The sequence below is a fragment of the Halichoerus grypus genome, chromosome 1 (assembly GCF_964656455.1).
Source record: "Halichoerus grypus chromosome 1, mHalGry1.hap1.1, whole genome shotgun sequence".
NCBI lineage: Eukaryota > Metazoa > Chordata > Mammalia > Carnivora > Phocidae > Halichoerus > Halichoerus grypus.
In genome coordinates, this window is record NC_135712.1 from 176,342,197 (window position 1) to 176,365,116 (window position 22,920).

At 38.2% G+C, this 22,920-nt stretch overlaps 1 protein-coding gene across 1 annotated transcript in view; it reads left to right on the top strand.

Moving 5' to 3' along the window:
* The window catches only part of CNTN3 (contactin 3), a 331,480-nt gene that overhangs the window by 250,542 nt on the left and 58,018 nt on the right, over positions 1 to 22,920 (top strand). The window contains exons 12-13 of the mRNA XM_078075960.1: positions 15,513 to 15,640; positions 18,508 to 18,683. Of these exons, the coding sequence (XP_077932086.1) occupies positions 15,513 to 15,640; positions 18,508 to 18,683 (304 nt within the window). The remainder of the gene's footprint in view (positions 1 to 15,512; positions 15,641 to 18,507; positions 18,684 to 22,920) is intronic.

A 22,920-nucleotide genomic window follows, 5' to 3' on the forward strand; every position in this document is an offset into this window, starting at 1 on the left:
AAGACAACACATATAAACTGCACTGGTCTGAGGAAACTGGACACTGCCACCTTGTCTGTAATGGAGGTGTACAGAAGCGAGTAAGAAGTACAGAGAAGAGATGCTGTCTCAGCTCTGGGAACTGGGAAAGCAGCTCCATAGAAGGAGAGGCATCTCAAAGGAAGCAACCCTAGAGCTACGTTTTGAAAGATCTATAAAATCTAACAGAGCAAAAGAGTAGAGAAAACACCATCTGAACAAAATGGTGGATGGCATAGACAGAGGTGAAACTGGGTATTTATTCCAGTTGTGTCTGTGCTAAAGTTCATATATGATAAGGAAAATGAGAAGGCCTGACCTGAGTTATTTTCCGGATAAGGCACCATCTCTCTCTTTCAAAGGAGGTGAATATCAGAAGATTATTTTTATTAAAGGGGAGATTGAGATACCTGAGTAAGTATACAACAGTCTCAGAGAATAGAGAACAGCCCCCTTCCCTGTCTGGGTTCCGTAACCCACACCTCCATTTCTCTCATGCTTCCAGCTGTAAAGAAAAGAGAAAAGAGTACATTTGACCCTTACATCCCATATCTTATGAGAAGATTAAGCTAGTATTTAACAGTGAAGTTAATCAAGAGAAGAATCAATGCAATCCAGACTTTTGGGTTGGAATAGGGCTTTTGGGAAGCCATCCTAATCACTTCCTCTCTGCCACCCCCCACCCTTCAACCACCAGAACATGCCTACGGAGCTTCTCCCATTAACCACAGACATCTAAGTTTCTGAGTATGTATTTGTATGATTATTGACATGAATCATTTATGCTTAATTGGCATGCAGCATACTAAGTACTGTGCACATTATTCACTGTGTCGGATGAAGCAAAGTGTAGGTTTGATTTCCTTCTTGAGTTAATTTTAACACGTGGAAAGAGCAAAGCATCAGAATCAGAAAGGTGTGGTTTAAATCTTGGCTCTTTCACTTACCACGTAGGTGGAGCTAGGCATGTTAGTTAAGCTCTGAGTCTTGTTTCCTTATTTGTGAAATGGGGTCTTATTGCAAAGTTAGCCAGTCTGTTAGGTGACATTTGCTTGGCACATACTCTTAGCACCGGTTGGACAAAATACTGACCTTCCCTGACAAGCAGAGAAAGGACGAAGTTTCCTTTGGAAAAATGATGTCCAACTCTGTCCCTGCTCCTTTTCTCTCACATTTCTTTATCTCAGGGGACTCAAGTTGCAAAGATAAAAATAAGATAGTGTGTGTGTGAAGCATCTTCTATAGTGGCTTCTAGATATGCTCTCAGGAAAAGGTACCCCTTGCTGTTCATGTTGCTTTTAATATTAACTGTTTTCATCATGTTGCTCAGGTACTTTAGGAGTAACGAGACTGGGTTAAAAAGAAATGTGAGTAAAGACTTTTGTTTTTTACAACTCTCAACTGAGTTTTTCATTATTTAAACCTTCTTAAATAAAGAAATTTTACCTAAATGTTATTAAAGAAAATTGCTGCTTTTTTTTTAAGATTTTATTTATTTGAGAGAAAGAGAGAGAGAAAAGACGAGTGGGGGGAGGGGCAGAGCTAGGAAAGGGACAAGCAGACTCCCCGCTGAGCACGGAGCCCAATGTAGCCAATCCCAGGACCCTGAGATCATGACCTGAGCCAAGTCAGATGCTTAACCAACTGAGCCACCCAGGCACCGCAAGAAATTGCTTTGTTTTTTTTTTTTGAAGATTTTATTTATTTATTTGTCAGAGAGAGGGAGAGAGAGCACAAGCAGGGGGAGCAGCAGGTTCTCTGCTGAGCAGGGAGCCAGTTGTGGGACTCGATCCCAACTGACTGAGGCACCCAGGAATCCCGGAATTGCTGCTTTCAAAAATCGTATCAGCTAAATTTAGCAGGTGACCATGTGGTTCTTAAATCCATATTTCAAATTTGATATTAATGAATTATAAAAGTTGAGGCGACTTTAAAAAAATATTTTGTCTGTCATGATTTTGGTAGGGGAAAGCTGGTTAATGAATTTGAATGTGCTGAACATTGGAATCTACTTGAAGCCAGTTCTTTGTAAGAACTGGATAATTAATTCATACCCATACTCAGGTATCCACCCATACCACATCTGTTTGGTCATAGAGCATTTCTCACTCAAGCTGCAAAATCCCACACACACTTGCCCACAGCCCAGTCAATGTTCTATATCCTTGTTCTTACTGAAAATTGAAAGAAAAAATATATTAAAGCTATTGTAGAAATCTGTATTATCATCACATACTCCCTTTGCTTTTCTTCCTGCTAATATATTTAAGATAGGAAAAATCAGATGCTTTCTCTCAAAGTAAGAATATTGACTCTTTTAACACTATCAAGTTAGAGGACAGGACAGGGATGCATACCATTGCCTTTTGAATAAATTTTAAAAGAAAGGAGAAAGAGACAGAATTCTCATTTCATCCTGCCTTTTTTGCTCTTGTAATTTCCATGGCTGGAATATCTTTTCTTCTCAACCCAGAAAACCCGAATTCATCACTCAAGGTCCAGCTTATTGTTACTCATGGTGGGAAGCCTTCCCCCAAGCCCAGTAGGCGAGATTAATTGCTCTTTCTTCTGCTTTACCCTTGTGGTTTCTTTATCCAATTGTATCATCTAACACAGTGTATTATAACTATTTGTGCAGAAGGCCATCTTACCTGGGTTCTCAAAGAGCCTTTTGCTTATCTTTCCTGGTAGCCTCAGACTCTGCTCCATACATGTTTGTTCATTTCAACATTCATTTATTCCTCAAATATTTATTTAACATCTACTGTTCCCATTAACTATTGCTGCATAACAAATCACCCTGAAAGCCAGTGGTGTAAAAACAGTCACTTTATTAGATTTCACTGTTTTGTGGGTCAGAAATTGGGAAAAGGCTCGGCCAAGCTTGACTAGGTGTTAGCTCAGCTTGTCTCCCATGACTTAGGTAGTAGCTAGAGCCAGAACAGCCGGGAGCTGGATACGCCCTGCATTCTCTTTGGCAGCCCCAAGGCCTTTCCATTTGGTTTCTCCATGTGGGCTAGTTTGCGCTTCCTCACAGCATGGTGGCTCTAGGGAGTTGAAATGCTTACAAGGCAGCTGATGGGTTCACCAGTGAATATTCAGGGTAGCAAGATGGAAGGTGAATCAACACTCCACTTTTCTAGCATTACACTGGTTATTAAGGAATCACTAAGCTAACCAGATTCACAGGGAGTGGAATTAGACTCTACCTCTTGATGAGACAGTAGCAGGATTCCAGGGGAGCAGGTGGGATGGGAAATCTAACTTCGGCCACCTTTGGGAAGTGCAATCTGGCACACCTCCCACATGCCATGCATTACCCTGGGCTCTGAGGAAACCACACGAACAAGGCATTGGTCCCTTCCTCTTGGGACTTGCACAAGGGAAATGCAGAATGCAGATAAGTTGAAAAGACCTCATAGAAATTGCAAAAGGGAGAGGCAGAGTACATATAAATTAAAAAGATAATTTCTTTAGCCATAAAGAAAAATATATATAATTATATAGAGTTTTATTTAAAAAAAAAAAAAAAAAAGGCCTCATTAAGGAAGTAACTTTGGGGCAGAAAACTAAATGGTAAGAAGCAATGGATCATGCCAAGAATTGGGAGAAGTGCCTTCCAGGAAGACACCCCAATAAGAACAAAGGCCCAGAGATGGGAATGAGATTGACTGATTTGAGAATCAGGAGGAAACCAGTGTCACTAAAGTATCATGTATGGATCAGGAGAGGAACAAAATATAAAGCCTCAGGAAAAAAAAAATAAACAAATAAATGAAATATGAAGTCTCAGAGATGGGATTCTTAAAGACCATGATAGAAATGTTGGATTTTATTTTAAATAGAATAAGAATCATTGGAGGTCTTAAGGCAGGGATGTGACATGATCTGGTTAAAAGAGAACTCTGGCTGAAGGATGGAGAGTGGGTCGGAGAGAGAAAGGAAGGGAGCACAAGTCTGGTTCGGGAGCAGTTTGTAGTTGGCAGGACAAGAGTAACTGGAGGCTTGATTTAGGGTAACAGTGGGTGAAATGGAGAAAAAAAAGATACCATGTATTTTGAAGGTAGAGTTGGATAAATTTGTGCCTTATAGTTTTAAAAAATTTCCTACCAAGTGATCACATTTATTGGTTAGTTTTGCATGACCTGTAGGTATGTCCCTCAGCCGTTAGATTGTAAGTCTTCAAAGGGTAGGGGCTAGTTCTTATCTTATTTTCCAAAACACTTAGTGCAATTTAAGTCCTCAAAAAATACTTGTTGAAGTGAATTTCATTCTTTTTTGAGCGGTTTCCATTTCTTAAAAATACCTATAATCACTTCTTCTTTGCTTTGCTTTTTTTTTTAAGTCGACACCACACCCAGCATGGAGCCCGATGTGGGGCTTGAACTCACAACCCTGAGATCAAGACCTAAGCTGAGATCAGCAGTCAGGTGCTTAACTGACTGAGCCATCCAGGCGCCTATAATTTTCTTATTTAATTTACAACAACAATTTCTTTAAAATACAAGAATTGGCTTTTTAAATAAATTTCTACTTGAAGCTTCCTATTGAAAATAAAGTTCCTTATTTTAATTCTTCCCCTCCCTGAACCTTTAACAGAAATAGGGGTAGATAGATGGGTGGATGGATGGATGGTTGAATGGATGATTAGGTGAGGTGCCATTGCACTTTCATAAAAAAAGGAATAAACATGTGTTTCAGTAGTGATGGTTGCTGCCTCCCACATTCTGATGCTGGAAGGTGTTATTCATAATTTATGATCTGTTATATAAGTTCTAATGAGTTGGTACACTGAGTTAAATTTCTTACTGCCTAACAAACTTAAAAACAATTGATTTTGCACTTTGACCTGTTTTCCACTTCCTGATTTTATTTGTGATATTTTTAAATTCTGTCTTTTTTATTTTATTTTATTATGTTATGTTAATCACCATACATTACATCATTAGTTTTTGATGTAGTGTTCCATGATTCATTGTTTGCGTATAACACCCAGTGCTCCATGCAGTACGTGCCCTCTTTAATACCCATCACTGGACTAACCCATCTCCCCACCCCCCTCCCCTCTAGAACCCTCAGTTTGTTTCTCAGAGTCCATAGTCTCTCATGGTTCGTCTCCCCCTCCAATTTCTCCCCCTTCATTTTTCCCTTCCTACTATCTTCTTTTTTTAACATATAATGTATTATTTGTTTCAGAGGTACAGGTCTGTGATTCAACAGTCTTGCACAATTCACAGCGCTCACCATAGCACATACCCTCCCCGGTGTCTATCACCCACCCACCCCATCCCTCCCACACACCACCACTCCAGCAACCCTCAGTTTGTTTCCTGAGATTAAGAATTCCTCATATCAGTGAGATCATATGATACATGTCTTAATGAAGATTTCATTGCTAGAGCAGTTTCTATAAGAAGATGAGAGTGTTTGACCCTTTGTGAGTATGTAGTCCTGAAAAAAAATCTATAATTGAGGTTGAATATATAAAAATCTATCTTGTTTGGGAAAAAATTATTTCCTGACCTTTTACATTCAAATGCTGTAGAAAGAGGCGTGTTTAACTTTACCTTTAAGATCTTATTAGGCTCTTTATTTTCCACAGTCTTTATTAATTTAATTTACTTAACTGAGAAAATGGTAGTATTTTAAAACTTGATACAAATTATATGTTTTCCTAGGTACTTAAAAATATTGATACCCCACTGTATTTATTTATTATTTCTTTATTACTCTAGCCTCATTTTAATAACTTGATGTCTCCTAGTTTATTTCATTTATTTGTGTCATGTCTCATTCCTAAAAGAACTTGAGACAATTTATCAAAATACAAAGTACACACTGGGGAGAAAAAATTGTGGAGGAGAAAAAGATGCCAGCATTCCACTTGCCTAGAATGTAAATTATATAAATTAGGACAGCCTAAATTCTTACCAGGGAATCCTTACTGCCTTTTAGAGCATGATCCATAGTACATGTTCAATAAATCGTTGTTGGATGAGTATCTGAGGGAAGTTTACAAAACATAACCCAATGGATCCATTCATGTATTCGAGATGCACAATTTTGGCTCAGAGCTTTCTGCTAAAAATAAGCAGACAAAAATACTGCCAGTTACACAATCCTTGATGTCCATAAGGTGAAATGAAAACATTTGATAAGGAGATACGCAGCTCTCCCTAGGAATAAAAATGTGAATGTGTATATCCAAATACAATGGATTTTCATGAAGAAAACATTGAGTGATGTAGTACTAACAGTCCACGTTCTTACAATAAAATACAATGACTTCTTGGGGCGCCTGGGTGGCTCAGTCGGTTAAGCATCTGCCTTTGGCTCAGGTCATGATCCCAGAGTCCTGGAATGGAGCCCTGAGTCAGACACCTTGCTCAGCAGGCAGTCTGCTTTTCCCTCTCCCTGTGACCCCCCCCCACTCATTTTCTCTCTCTCTCTCTCTCTCTCTCTCTGTGTCTCAGATGATTAGATTAAAAAATCTTTAAAAAAAAACCCAATGACTTCTCAATGAGTATTAAAGATTTTTTTTTCTTATTCTTTGCAATCCAAGCGTAACTTTGAGTATTAAAACTTAAGGCTCTTGAGAAAGGGGTAGACCACATTCTTCTAGCTAATTTTCCATGCATATTATTTCTCACATGTATGATTTAGTGAGCTTGAAATAGAAATTATTTCAGGGTTATGTTTGCTGTCAAGAATGTAGGGTACTCAAGGAGGGGCTACTGTGAAAATGAAGAGTCAGTGCTTATAAAGAGTCAATTGAACTAATATTAAGGTTTATATCATCTGATTAAAGGTGTGGTGGCTCCAGAACCTGTGTGAATAGACAATGATCACACCTCTGCCTGGAGGAAGGACAAGAAAGTGCAGATTATTAGGACTGAGATTTTTTCTCAGAAAACAGTTTGGAACCCACCCCAGATTATGAATGAATGTGTGGCCTAAGACTCTACATTCTTGAGTGGTGCAACATTAACTACTCTTTCTTTTTTAAGTGAGGTGATAGTTGACACACAATGTTACATTAGTTTCAGGTGTGCAACATAGTGATTCCACAAGTCTTTATGTTACCCTACGCTCATCACAAGTGTAGCTACCATCTGTCACCATACAATGCTATAACAATATCATTTACTATATGCCCTATGCCGTGCCTTTCACCCCTGTGACTTACACCTTCTATAATTGGAAACCTGTACCTCTCACTCGCCTTCACCCATTTTGCCCTTCCTTCCATACCCCTCCCCTCTGGCAACCACCGGTTTGTTCTCAGTATTTACATTACCACCCTATTTTTATACAAGATAATTTTTTTTTTTAATTTTTTTTTTTAAGATTTTATTTATTTGTGAGAGAGACAATGAGAGACAGAGAGCATGAGAGGGAGGAGGGTCAGAGGGAGAAGCAGACTCCCCGTTGAGCAGGGAGCCTGATGCGGGACTCGATCCCGAGACTCCAGGATCATGACCTGAGCCGAAGGCAGTCGTTCAACCAACTGAGCCACCCAGGCGCCCTGTACAAGATAATTTTTAAAGAGCTAGTCACCAATGTACACAGTCATCATGAAGGAAAATCTTAATAAGGTGCATCTAAAAAGGCTAGCACTGAAGCATTCAAGACAAAAAGTTTTTGAGCACAGTCTTATTAGCATTGGGTGAGTAGGATTGCTAGCAAGAGTTGCCAATCTGATGTCCACAGAACCTTAGATAATTCAACTTGAATTGTATCACATTTGTTGTCTTTGTGTTGTATGTCTGTGTCTTTCTTCTGCATAGAGTTCTCACACTTTTCAAATATTCAAAGAACTCTGTATCCCAGCAAGTTTAGTTACACTGCAGAAGTAAATGGCCACTTATACATTGATGAATATCTAAAATAGAAGATGATGTTGGAATTGGGATAATGGGACCAGAACCATCCTTTCGTGCAAGAACACAATATCAAGGCAGATGTTTTTGGGCCATTCTTGATTTGTAATAAAACCTTGTCCTCCCTGTATGGAAGATTGCTTCTGAACCCTTCATATTGGTTAAGATAACAATATATATTGAAAAAATACTATGTACATGGCACCAATTTGTGGTTGCTCATATCCTTTAGGGATTTGGGAACTGTAGCTAAGGACTAATTCAAGGACATTACCCAGAATTATTAGGTAAGTTGCAGAAACTGACTCAGGGATGGACAGAAAACTAAGTGGCTCCAGAAATCCTAGCAGAAGCGATTGCACCATCTTCTCACAGAAAGTGCTGGAATGAATGAACTAAGCATCATTTTTGTCTTTATTTCACAAATTAAAGTTGAAGGAGGGAGAATCCAGTAGGCATAGTTTAGAATACTGTTACTCAAAGTATGGTTCCCAGGGGTGCCCGGGTGGCTCAGTTGATTAAGCATCCAACTCTTGATTTTGGCTCAGGTCATGATCTGAGTCCTGAGATGGAGCCCCGCATTGAGGTCCCCTCCTTTCTCTTTGGTATCTGCCTTCCTATAGAGAATGAATGTATTTTGATGTTCTCTTTACCATGCCCTACCTTACAGGAAGGGCCTGGGGTTGTACACTTGAGCCAGGGTGCTTAGGTCTGTCTAATTCAGGGATGAAATATCAGAAAACCATGCTGCTCACTTAAGCAGTTTTGAATCAGCTTTCTGTATAGTGTAAGTAATAGAACTGACATTTTGATTTTCATTGATTTCACTTATGAGTCTATCTCTCAACCAGGAAAGAATAGTGTCAAATACGGCACCGCTTTGAACCTTAAGAAGTATTCCCTTTGAGGTTTTCTTTTAAATACATGAGCCATTAGAGAGTTGTTTAATTGTCTTGTTTGGTTTACTCCCTCATACATAGGAATATTTATCATTTTTGCAGATACTTCATTATATAAGGATTTAAATGTTTCAAATGGATTACCTCGGCTTCATGAATTACTTAGATGAGTAGTTTGATATAATAATTCAAATTGGAAATCCCCCTTTAAGGCCTTTTGTCCTATTGGCTTGAGTCGATTTTAGAAGAAACACTATTACATCACTATTGTCACAAAAATTGAGCTCCAGATTTATTTGTCATGTTAGACATGCTTTTGGAAAGGTTTTATAAAAGTAATGATTATGTTCCTTTACTGTTGATTCTCTTCTTATGAATATGAAGAAATGTTAATTGATGTGGAAAAAGTACATCTCTCTAGGACCTCAGATGCCTTTTCATGTAATCTGTGTGTACAACAAAATAACAACGCCGCATATTATTAGCCTAGTGCTTACTCAAAAATAGGATAATTAACTGCTGAATCTTCTCTGCTCTGCCTCTCTTTTCCTTGGAGATTTTCCAACCAATAAATCACTAACCTAACACCGCTGAATTTATAAGATGAAAGCCCAAAATGGTATAGTTAAAAGAATGAAAATTCTAATATAATTTTCCTAAATAGTGTGTGTACGTTATCTTTGAACTCAAGCGGCAGGAGTTCTTTTGCCAAGCGTTTGGGGCTGAGAGGGAGCTGCAAACAAGAACATACACTTTGTGCTCTTTTTCACTGACATTTATTTTTCTCATGCATTTTCCTCAATTTATATTTGCTTTTCTTAACTGTCATTATTTATCTTGTAATATATGCATTGTGAGTACTTTTCTCTTACGGCTAATTGTAAGCATCCATCTCTTCGAATATGTACTCAGAAAGTGAAGTCCAAAATAGCCTTGTTATTTTCTATACAGCAGTTTAATCATTACGATCTCATGTGATTTCATCTCCACTGAGATGTGCTTCCTGAGAAAATGTAGAGTTGCGGCATGTTTGTTAAAATTCAAGTTGAATAAATTACCGTAATATTCAGAACATAGGCAAGGGTAAAACAATATATTCAGAAATCCTGCCTCGTATGCATAATATGCCACACTGTTCCCATTCTAAAACATACTGTGTTATTATGATGGTTATATGTCATCATAAAGTACAGGTCAGTCTTGCCTAGATAACAGTCAACTTTCTGAACACACAGCTTTTCTTAACAGTCATAAATTCAATGTTGTCACTGAATTACAGAATGGACCATTCGAGCAGCTTGGAGCAGTTAAGTTTACTTATCCCAAACTAACCATAGATGGCACAGAGTTAAGTAAAATAATTAACCTCTTTTACTATGAAAGGAAAGCCTGATAAAAGAAGATATATAAAGGTATATTATAAAACCAATCAAGGAGTCAAAAATGCCACAGTGATTTAAATTCTACATTTTTCAAAGGAAACTGGAGTCCCACATTTCTGAATGTTAATCTCATAAATCTTTAACTTTTTGTGCCAAGACTTGGAGACACTCATTGTTATCTACATTTTCAGCTCTATCCATTTGCAGCAAAACGTGTTCCCAGAAAGCTTAGAAAGCAATTTCATTTATACTGAAGTAGTATAAAATTTTCACTTTGGATCTCTGTAGGGAAGCATGGGTTATTGAAGGTTTTCTTTTGAGAAACAATTACTCCATCCATTTACTGAATATTGTTTATTTTTATGTTGTGTGAGATGCCCTGTGGCCTTTTTAGATCTTACTGGAAGAACCAATTTAGGAAGAAAATACCCAATTAGCTCAAAATTTTACAATGTACAGAGTTTGCATTCTTTGAGAGTCAATATGTTTGTTTTGGGGTCTGTGTGATTCCTAAGTTGTTAGCCATGCTTTTGAAATTATGCCTCATCTTGGCTTAGTCATAAAGATAGGTTTGCTCATTTACAGCTATTAAACCTCACTCACTAAAGGTTTTGTAGTTCTTCCAATATCCCTAATAGTTCTATATTTGTAGTGGAAGGTTCACTGTTACACTAATTCATAGCATGTGAAGATATCTGAAATTGCCTATCTCTGTTCTGTGATACCCAAATCAGAAGGTCTGAGCTTCGAGTGAATATTTGTTCGGTCAACCAGAGACATTTTTACTTTGGTTTCATGCTTGCTAATCTTGGAAGTGGTCAGTTGCTCAGCTTCCTGGAGCTTCTAATTCTGCCTCCAGCCTCTATCTCAAAGCAGTTGAGGTTACCTCACTTTAAATACCTTTAAGACCTTCTGATAACCATCTCCTACCTTGCTTTCTTTACATATTAAGATCTCCAGCAAAGTTGCCTTTTTTTTTTTTTTTGACTAGTAAAGGTAGGTAAAATTTATTGAGCGATGCTATGGGTCAAATCCTATCCTCTTTGAGGGTCATGGCCCAAAATTTTTAAAGATAGGATTAGCAAGCAAAATGGGTCAGGAACATCGCCCTTCTTTGTACTCATTCAGAGACTTTTCTCTCTCTCTCTCTCTCCCTCTCTTTTTAAATTTAATTTTATTTATTTATTTGAGTGAGAGAGAGAGCAGGGGCAGAGGGAAAGGGAGAAGCAGACTCCCCTGTTGAGCAGGGAGCCCTATGCGGGGCTCAATCCCAGGGCCTTGGGATCATGACCTGAGCCGAAGGCAGCCACTTAACTGACTGAGCCACCGAGGCGCCCCAGAGACTTTTCTCGATAACTTTTCTCTCACTCTTTCTCTCCCTTCCTCCTTCCCTTTCTCCCCATCTTTATCTTCAGTCTCTCCGTCTTTCTTAACTTCTTTCTTCATAGTAAAAGTACATTTGTAGTCCTCTTATCCTAGGAATTTCTAAATTCTCTTCATCCTGCCTTCTATTGTCTCAGCTTTCTTTTTTTCACATATATATTTACACAGTTGACCCTTGAACAACATGGGGGTTAAGGGTGCCAACCCCATGCAAAGTGGAAAATTCAATGTAACTTTTGATTCCCCAAAAACTTAACTAAGAGCCTACTATTGATTGGAAGCCTTACCAATAGCTTAATCAATTAACACATGTTTTGTATGTGATATGTATTATATACTATATTATTATAATAAAGTAAGCTAGAGAAAAGAAAGTATTATTAAAAAAATTGTAAGAAAGAGAAAATATATTTACAATTCTGTATTAGAAAAATCTGTGAATAAGTGGACCCATGCAGTTCAAACCTGTGTTTCACAGGTCAACCATACACATATACATGTGCATATGTATGGATATATTTATATATGGCACATAAATACACATATATATGTGTATATGTATATACATGTGTATGTGTATAATAGTCTGCACACTTTCTGAATTTATTTTCTTATAATTTCTAAAATCCTCAGTGCCTTGCAACCTGCCTTCACTAATCCCAGTTCTTCTGTAGTGACTCTCTAGGGGCATACAATCATTTGTTCATTCAACAAGTATCAATTTTGAACATTTACTCTATGTCAGGAATGGTTCAAGGTTCTAGGAATTTAGTGGTGAGTAAATCAGACACTATCTAGACAGTCTCCCTACTTCCAGAGAGCTTACAGTCTCTGAGCTTACTAGAGGAGAAAATTAGTCAAATGCTATAAAGCAGGCACAGAGGATGTATCATTGCTTACAGGAACACCTCATCTGACCCATGGCTCCGGGAAGTGGCCAGCATCTGAAGGTTCAGTACACATTAACCAGACACAGGGGACAGTGTTCACAAAGGCGCCAAGACAAGAAGAAGCATAAAAGCATTTAAAAGAAAGTATGTGTGACTGGGAAAAAGCAAACAAGGGGTAGAATTCATGGGGTTTCACGGAATTAGAGAGAGGTAGGGTCCCGATGAGAAAATACGGCTCAGGCTTAGGATATAATCATTTTTCTCCTATAGGCAGTGTGATGCCAGAGAAGCGGCCTAAGCCAGCATTGGGGGTTATAGCGGAATTACATGATCAGACTTATATTTCTTTCAGGTTACTCCTCATGTTTCTCAAACCAGTCTCCATATGTGAAGTGTTTGGTTTGCTTGTGTCCCTCTGCTGGGTCTCTTCTTTCCATTATCATCACACACTATTTAAGAAAACATTTGTTTTCTGAGAAGCTAAGGTATAGAGATTTTCTTCAGTGATCTCTTTGAGAAAAGTGATCAGCAGACATTTCATACCCATCAAAGTGGTCAGGGTTCCATGAGGGAAATCAGATATAACACCTTTTTCACAGCTACCTAGGAAAGTTCTTGGCATTTGTAACCCTTGTACTTTGCTCCTCAAATTAAAATACAATGTTCTGTGTTCCCTGATTAGCTTTCTAGGCCATTGTTCTCAAACCCTTTTGTTTCACACATACCTTGACATATTAAAAAAAAAATCACATGAGCAACAAATATTCATGGATACTCTACCCAGGATGATGAGCAGGTCTCTGTGTGCTGGCTCTAATTCCACCACTTTCTCACTCAAGAAAATGAAAGTAGGATTTGAGTGAAAGCGAATTACAGGTCATCAAAGGAATATATATATATATATATATATATATATATATATATATATATATGTAATTTTACATTAAAAATTAACAAGTCAGGAAACAACAAATGTCAGCAAAGATGAGGAGAAAGGGGTACCCTCTTACACTGTTGGTAGGAATGCAAGCTGGTAGGAATTTCCACTCTGGAAAACAGTATGGAGGATCCTTAAGATGTTAAAAATAGAGCTACCCTGTGACCCAGCAATTGCACTACTAGGTATTTACCCCAAAGATATAAATGTAGTGATCCAAAAGAGCACCTGCACCCCAATGTTTATAGCAGTAATGTCCACAATAGCCAAACTGTGGAAGGAGCCGAGATGCCCTTCAACAGATGAATGGATAAAGAAGATGTAGTACATATACACAATGGAATATTTTTCAGCCATCAGAAAGGATGAATACCCACCATTTGCATCGACATGGATGGAACTGGAGGGGATTATGTTAAGTGAAGTAAGTCAAACAGAGGAAGACAATTATCATATGGTTTCACTCATATGTGGAACATAAGCAATAGCACGGAGGACCATAGGGGAAGGAGAGAAATCCAAAGGGGGAGAAATCAGAGAGAGAGATGAACCATGAAAGACTATGGACCCTGGGATACAATCTGGGAGTTTCAGAGGGGAGGAGGATCAGGGGAGGGGGTAACAGGGTGATGGGTATTGAGGAGGGTACATGCTGTGATGAGCACTGGGTATTATACTTAACTAATGAATCATTGAACACTACATCAAAAACTAATGATGTACTATACAGTGGCTAACTGAACATAATAAAAAATACATTAAAAATACGTATGTGTAATATAAAATATGTATCTTGTGTATTTTTGATACATAAACTCAGACTAATCACACTTTGACACTCACCTCCAAATCTTGCATCAAGCAGGATAATACTTATAAACTGAGTTGAGATTGTCCACTATAGTCTGATGCCCTTACCATCCTTCCTGTCTACTGTAGAGCCTAAAAGTTAGAAACACTTACTGATCATGGTGTACATATATCATGTCATGCTGACACTGGGGTTGGAAATCGTTTTAAAGAAGTTGACCTTGTCTTTAGATAGATACGACATTCACATACCAAAGATATGAATCATACAAGATAAAAGGCATCCTAGGTGTTAAATGTATGGTATGAGTAGTAAAGATTTTAGGAATTCAAGGAAAGGGGAAATAATTATGGGTAGACAAGATGGGCAATTAAGATGCATGGATCTGACTAATGACAGGTAAACCCTTTCTCATTCTTCTTTCTCATTTCAAATGATACCTCTTCTAAGAGGCATTTCTGAGGCACCCTATCATGGAAACACTCCTTATAGCTATTACTCTTTATTGTATCACCCTGTTTGTCTCCTTCAGAGTACTTCTCCAATATCTGAGCATGGTTATTTATTGTCTATGTTGCTCAGTAGACTGTTACTTCTGTGAAGGTGGAGACTCTATCTTGTTCACACTATAATCCCAGAGAGTCTCATAATGCCTAGCACATGTAAGACACTCATTTGTATTTCCTTAATTAATTAGTTAGGTACAAAAGCTTTAAGTGCTTTAAGCATATCCTCAGAAACTCTAATGTAAGGTTCATTTGTATTGCCCAGATTCCTTGCAATAGCTCACAGGTGCCCATGAACGTGTTATTTTGCAAAATTTGAATTTATATTGGGTCAAATGTGACTCTCCCAAATTCATTATGAAAGGAGAGAGTTTCTGAATTCTCATATGCTGTTTCAAAGTTAAGGGAATTCATGTCATGTCTATTTTCTATTTTCTCCAAACTGATAAGGCTAGCCCATCATGAACAGTCTACCTCACCATATATTTTTAGAAGACATTTCACACTTATTTGATAAAGGCATCCCTGAAAGTAGGTATAATGTTAAATAATGCTGTTAAGTAATGCTGCATAAAAATGTCAAGAAAAGTTCAAATTGGTAGAGCATCTTTTCTTACTCAGCTATGTGTGTGTGTGTGTGTGTGTGTAAGTTTTCTTTTAGTATTCTTTATTCCCAAGAAAGCTAAGGACTGGTTTATCTAGCCATAGAAATCCTAGCTCAAGGCAATACTTCTATTTAAAAATTGCTATTTATTTGGGAAAAATGACTATTATACACTTATTGTCTAATTTGTATTTTTCTTTAGAATTTCTTTTTTAAAAGATGGAGGACTTAAAATAGCCAATGTGACTAAAGCTGATGTTGGAACTTACACCTGCATAGCAGAAAACCAGTTTGGAAAAGCAAATGGCACAACGCACTTGGTTGTTACAGGTAGGTATATATAAAGATTGCCTTATGTAGAGATGAACTGTATGGTATGTTATTAAGAGATCAAAGAAAAAACCAGATTTTTTACAATATGCAGTGCACTGTCAAGGTAGAACCTGTTTGCACTGTTATTTTTAACAGGTGGAAGTCAAGAGAACAATTGTTAATCTTTCTTCACACACCACAGTGTGCACCAGAGAACACATTGGTATAATGGGCAGAAGAATTGCAAATAGCATATGCTGGTGATCAACTTTTATGCTATTCCGTTTTGTCAAATCTTCTGAATGCACTCTTTCACAATATCATTGATATTTCCTGGAGATGTTTAAGCCCATGGAATAATCTTTGCCATCAATGAGAGTCACGTAGAGTTGTGGATATATGTTGTTTATTCATTCAAGAAAAAAAATGAATACTATGTGTCAGGTGCTTGGCCTGTGTTGGCAAACAAAGTGACAAAGATGCTGCCCTCATGAATCTTACCTTCTACCAGAGGTAGAAAGAAAACATGCAGTAGGAATAAAAGATAGGAAATTATTAGAAGGAAAAAATTGCAAACAATTGAGAAAATACGGAGTAGTGTATGGTAGAGGTAGGTTGGAGCAGAAGCACTGTGAATGGAGTAGGCCTGGTGAGAAAGGGAGGTTTAAACAAAGATTTCATGGAGAGGGTGGAGTTAACTAATAGATTCCTTGGGGACAATCATGGAGGAGCCTTGTAGACCTCGTTTGGATTAGCTTTTAGTTGGAGTGAGAAGTGGAGGCTGGTGCAAATCAATAGAGGAGTGGGATGATGTGAAATGCATTTTTAAAGGTTTAGTCTAGCTGCTCTGATGACAACAGACTGTGGGGAATCAAGAGTAGAAGTGGGAGAGATCTCAGAAGACCACAGCTGCAAACCTGGCTGGAGATGATAATACCCAAGTGAATTGATGGGAAAGGATCAGATTCTGTAAATACTCTGCTTGTAGAGTCAACAGGAGTTGCTGATGAGTTGGATGTGAGGCCCAAGAGAAAGGAGACAAGGACAGTTGCAGGGCATTTGGCAAATAATAGAATGATGACAGTCAAAACAACTGAGATGGGAAGGTTGCACAAGTTTGGGAAAAGGTAGACCAGGAGTTCAGTTTGGATGTGTTAAGTATGAAATGTTCATTAGGCTCTATTTGTGTAAAGTAGACCACAGTATTCTGGCATTAGCAACAAACCCAACCTTTCAGTGGGTTAAAATAGCAAATACTTACTTTTTGCTTATACAGCAAGTCCGTGGTAGGTCAGCCATATTGTCTTCGTTCAGGAATAAAGGGTCCCAGTGCCTCCACCATCTGGCATATTGTCTGTCACAGTGGAAGAGGAAAGACTACACACCAGATAGTCTCTTAGTTCTTCCAGGCTTCTGCCTGTCTGTGCCACACATAACTCCATCTTACATTTCTTTGGCCAAGCATTAGCTTTTGGTTATGCCTGAATTCAAAGGTGTTGATAATTTAATCCTACTGTATGTGTTTAAGGAAATTATGATGAACAATAACGTCTATCATAACACCCAAGTAGGTGTCCCGGAGAGGTAGTTGGATATATGAACCTGGGTTTGGGGAGAGAGATGAAGGATAGAGATACACATTTGGGAGTTGTTAGCATATAGATATATACTTGAAAAGAAAAGACTAGCTAAATTCACCAAGAGAGTGAGTGAAGACAGAGGATAAGAAAAACCAAGGACTGAGCTTGAGGCAGTCTAACATTATGAGATTTAGGAAGAGACAGGGTAACAGATAAGGAGTAACCAGCAAGGATGGTTCCAGAAAACAAAGAGAATTTGGTGTCCCAGAATCAAAGCAAAGAAAGTGAACTGACAGGAAGACAATGATCAAGGGTAGCAAATGCTGCTGAGAGGTCAATTAAGTAAGATGAGATTGGAAAATGTGCCATTGGTTTGCAGCAGGGTGATTACTGGGAACCTTGACAAAAGCAAATGGGTTGCAGGGAGCCAGAGGCTAACTGGAGTGGATTAAAGAGGGAACTTACTAGAGGAATTGTAGACAACATACATAAATGGTTCTTTCAAAGACTTTTGCTGCAACATGGAGGCAACAAATGAGGAGCAACAATGGAAAAGTGGGGTCATAAGAAGTTAAATTCACGGGAGGACTGTTATGATGATAGGGAGAAGGAAGTGTACATGGGGACATTGGGGGTAAAACACATTAACATTTTAACTTAGCATCCGTCTTATAGTACCTGTTCTAAATGTCTTTTGTGTGGTCTTTCAAGTGTTTGGGTCTATTTTTTTTTTTTTAAAGATTTTATTTATTTTAGAGAGAGAATGAGATAGAGAGAGAGCATGAGAGGAGGGAAGGTCAGAGGGCGAAGCAGGCTCCCCGCCGAGCAGGGACCCTGATGCGGGACTTGATCCCGGGACTCCAGGATCATGACCTGAGCCGAAGGCAGTGGCTTAACCAACTGAGCCACCCAGGTGCCCCTTTTTGGGTCTATTTAAATTTTGGTAGCAATGCATTTTGGAGTCATTCAAAGTCAGTGAGAATCCAGTGGTTTCTATTTCTACCCCTGTATTTCACAAAGCAATAAAAATAAGTTCAAATTGATTTTGTAGTAGTATTATAACTCTTGTTTATAGGTGAATTTAATTTTTAACTGATAAATTCTATAAATTCAGATATCCCAATTCTTTTAACAAGAATTTGTGGATCCGATGAAATGCATTACAGATCTGCATAAAAATATATTAATCTTGAAGACTTTTAATCATGTACCCTAAATGTTAGATTAACCATCAGCTTGTGAAAATGCTTTCATCAAAATAAAAATGCTAACATTTTACTTAAACCTTTCTTGTTTCCTTGATAGAACCAACGAGAATCACTTTGGCACCATCCAACATGGATGTCTCAGTTGGCGAAAGTGTCATTTTGCCCTGCCAAGTGCAGCATGACCCCCTGTTAGACATCATGTTCACCTGGTATTTCAATGGGGCCCTCACCGATTTTAAGAAAGATGGATCTCACTTTGAGAAAGTCGGTGGGGTAAGTTGTGCCACTTTCCTCTTGCTGTTTATATCACCTGCGGCTCTGACACATTGTCCCTAAAAAAACATCTGGCCCATATATGATGCTCGAGAAATGTTTGTTCTATGAGTAAATCTGCATTCCCAATTCTGTTGTGATCAAATTTTATTACTGCCATTACCACAAAGTGAGCACAGTTACTTCAACCTATAAATTATAATTTTAATTAAAATTGATGTTTGTTTTATTTATATTAAATACGTGATTATACATAAGACCATGATAATTTTGTCATTAGTACCCTATGGGAGGGAAGTTTTCTTATACAGGTGTCGGTTTTCAACATAACATATTTATTATGAAATTTAAACAAGTCACATTTGCTAAGTGCCTCCTTTATGTCAAGCCAAGAGCTTTATCCACATTAATCCTCAATGTCGCTCTGGGCATTAGCAGTGAGAATTTTCATTTTACAAATACACAGACTAAGGATTTGAAAAATTTATTGACTTGCCCAGAGTCACTGAGTCAGTTAGTGTGGACCTAGATTCAAGCCTAAATCTTTATGTGCTCAAAACACAAATATTTTCTTATGTCCCATTCTGTTTCCTCATTTGTGCTGGTTCTATGTGAGGAAGAATTACAGATTTCAAGGAAGAACCAACACTTTGAGGAGAACCGTTATGAAGTGACTCAACGTTGATGAGCCACACAAACTAAGAGCAGACCCCACAGCTGGTCACATAACTGTGAATCCAGAATCACAAGGCCAGTTGCCCTTGGAGGCCTATTTGCATTGACTTAGGGATAGCTTCATTCTGTTTAGCTAAGATGTCAGTGGTGAATAGTAGAGTTCAAGGTTTTTCCTTTGGATGAAAAAAATAAAAACAAAAGATGGCCTGATGGACAACTCAGTTTTATTCATTTGACAAAGATTTCATATTAAATGTAAGTACACATACACACAGGTATATTAACCTACTAGGATCATGTGCAACTTAAAAGGATAATGTTATGATTTCAATTGTGTGCGCCCCCCCCCACCCCCCGCCAAAAAAAGATTTGTTCAAGTCCTAAAGCCTAATTGTGAAATAATAGAATATGTTGATTTCTGCCCCTGGGTCCTGCCACAGAGCTCCTAAAACCCTTGGAATTTCCTGGGTGATAGTAATGCTTTTCTTCTAATGAGGTGTCTCTCTGTGGGCTTCGGAATAGCTTGAGGATGAAGACTGGTCACCAGAAAAACCATGATTAGAAGCTTGGAAGTTTTAGCTCCATCACTCATCCTCTGAGAAGGGGAGAGGAGTTAGAGATTGAATTCATAATTGATCAGGCCTATGTGATGAAGCTTCCATAAAAATCCCAAAAGTATGGGGTTTTATAAGTTGGTGAACACAACTATATGTTGGGAGGGTGGCACACCTCATCCTATGTACCTCTTCATCTGGCCATTCATCTGCATCCTTTATTCTGGTGTATGTAAATAAATGTTTCCCTGAATTCTGTGAGCCGTACTAGCAAATGATTGAACCCAAGCAGAGGGTCATGGGAATCCCAGTTTACAGCCAGTTGGTCAAAGGTTCAGGTGACAGTCCAAGCCTTGTGATTGGTATCTAAGGTGGGGGCAGTCCTCTGGGACCAAGCTCTTAACTCATGGTATCTGATGCTGACTCCAGGCAGATAGTGTCAGTACTGAATTATAGGACATCGACATGTGTCAGAGGATCCTTGATGTGGAGAACATACACACATCTGGTATCAGAAGGGTTGTGGTGTGTTCTGAGTATAAGTGTGGTAGCTGGCAGTAAAGGAGATACAGAAATTTTTTTAGTTACACCAATACCTCAGAGGGTGACCTTATTTGAAATTAGGGTTGTTGCAGATACACTTAGTTAAGTTACAGTGACATCATAATGGGGTAGAATGGGGCCTAATCCAATATGACTGATGTTCTTATAAGAAGGGAGAGATTTGATGAAGGGGATAAAGGAAAGTACATTGTCATTGCCATTTCTATTTTCTTTTGTCTGGCTTATCCATTTTAGAAGTTCTAGTTTCTCTAATTATTCTGACTGATTCGAGGCTTTCGAGAACTTCACCAATTGCTACAACCTATTAGCATTTCTTTCACTATTACTTTAAATGCCCTTTAAAAAAAAAAGTCACAGATTTCTATCACAATAGGAAAAGGCATACGCTAGTATTCTCAGCCAACTCTACTCCATACGTAGGGTTTGTCATTTGCCCTTCTTTGGAGGGAAGGCAAAAGAAAAGAGAAAAAACTAGAATGTTCCCTTCATAAAGTCCTCTTATCCAGTCTGGAAAAGGCTTCTCCTCTACCTCAGCTCTTGTCATAACCTTAATTCTTAGATAAAGAATCTTATGTGAAACATTAGTTACCTTTGCTGTCTAATGTAGATAATTGTGTTTGTGATTTATCTGCTGGATATAAATTATTGATGGTGTTTTATCCAATACAGTGTCCTCCATCTTAACCTAATGCTAAAGAAATACATAACGAGAGACTAGAAACCCAAAGTAGTTTGATTTTAATATTCATCAAGCATTCTTTTTATTTAAAGTTTATTTATTTATTTATGCCATCTCTATATAGCCCCAACATGGGGCTCAAACTCACAACCCCAAGGTGAAGAGTTGCATGCTCTTCCGACTCAGCCAGCCAGGCGCCGCTCATTAAACATTCTTAAAAGAAATGCTCACTTTAGACTGAGCTAGATTACTGCTTTCTGTAAGAGGAGCTTGGAGTTAGGAATGTTTGAGGTTTTAATATAATTTACCTGCTCCTGCCTTACCTATAGGTCCTATATAAAGTCATCTTTTCACCAGAGTCAGGTATCTGAAACATGACATTTCATAAATTAATTGTATCACCTGCCAATTCTGTTCTTTTTCTAGCACGCTAGTTCATGGCCTCTGAATTTTTTTTACTGACTTGTGCCATTAGTAACTTAATATTCTCTCATCAGTATAAAACAGGAAGCCATACATGATGACATTAACCTTAAACATGGGCAATTAAGTAAATTGGTTTTCCATTGCATCAGGAGGGAATCACACAACAAGTCTTGTCCTCTGATTGTATATTCATTGCAGCATTCACATTAATACCTAGAAAAGTCTGCTTCTCTTTTATCCAGTATGTTCCTAGATATATCCCCTGGTTTCAAAAGCAGCAAAATGTGACTTGGAAAGTTGCCAAGAAAGGTGGCTAGTGAGAACCCTGTTTTTAAGGGGGGAGGGGTAATTTATAATTGGGAAATCTAGCTCAGAATTTTAACTGATTCAACCAGTTGTCATTGGGACTATACAAGAGGGTATATTGGACCATACATTGAGTATTCAATACTTATTCATTTATTGTAAAAAAAAAAAAAAAAAAAAAAAAAACAACCTTTTGGGAAAAATCCACAAGCTCAAAAAGCTCTTATAGCTTAGATCAGATCTATTGTGTATCTTTGAACATCATGCCAGTCACAGGTTTCTGCATGGTTATACATTCAGAAAAGCTTGTTAAACCAAGTGACTAAAGCAAATTGGCATATCACAGGGGAGAGGTATGGGTCCAGAGACAAGCTTCCTGTACGCATGGGACGAATCAAAGTTGTATAAATAAATCAGCAGTGAAAGAATTCAGTTAAGCCCAGTGTTTGCCACACAAATCTCAGTTGCAGGCATGTTGTGGGGTAACTGGTGTTCAGATACATATGAGCTCTAGGTTCTGTTGCTACTGGACGATGCCATCAATGAGTCACTTAACTTTTCTTCCCTCATTTTCTGGTCTCTTTTCACATCAGTTTTTAGTATTTGCCGTGTTCCCTCCCACCATGGGAGTTTGCACACATTGGTCTCTTCTGGAACACTTTTATCTCTCCATTTCACTATGTCTACATATCTTTATATATATATATATATATATATACATATATATGTATGTATGTATGTATACATGTATATATATAGTAATGTGTGTAAGTAAGAATGTATATATTCATATGTATACACTTTTATTTCATATAAATGCAGTTGTAAGAAGAGACATAGGCTTGGGGTGCCTGAGTGGCTCAGTCAGTTAAGCATCGACTCTTGATTTCAGCTCAGGTCGTGATCTCAGGGTTGTGAGATCGAGCTCCATGTCAGTCTCTGTGCTGGGCGTGGAGCCTGCTTAAGATTCTCCCTCTCCCGATCCCTCTGCCTCTCTCTCCAACTCAAAAAAAAAGAAGAAGAGACATAGTCT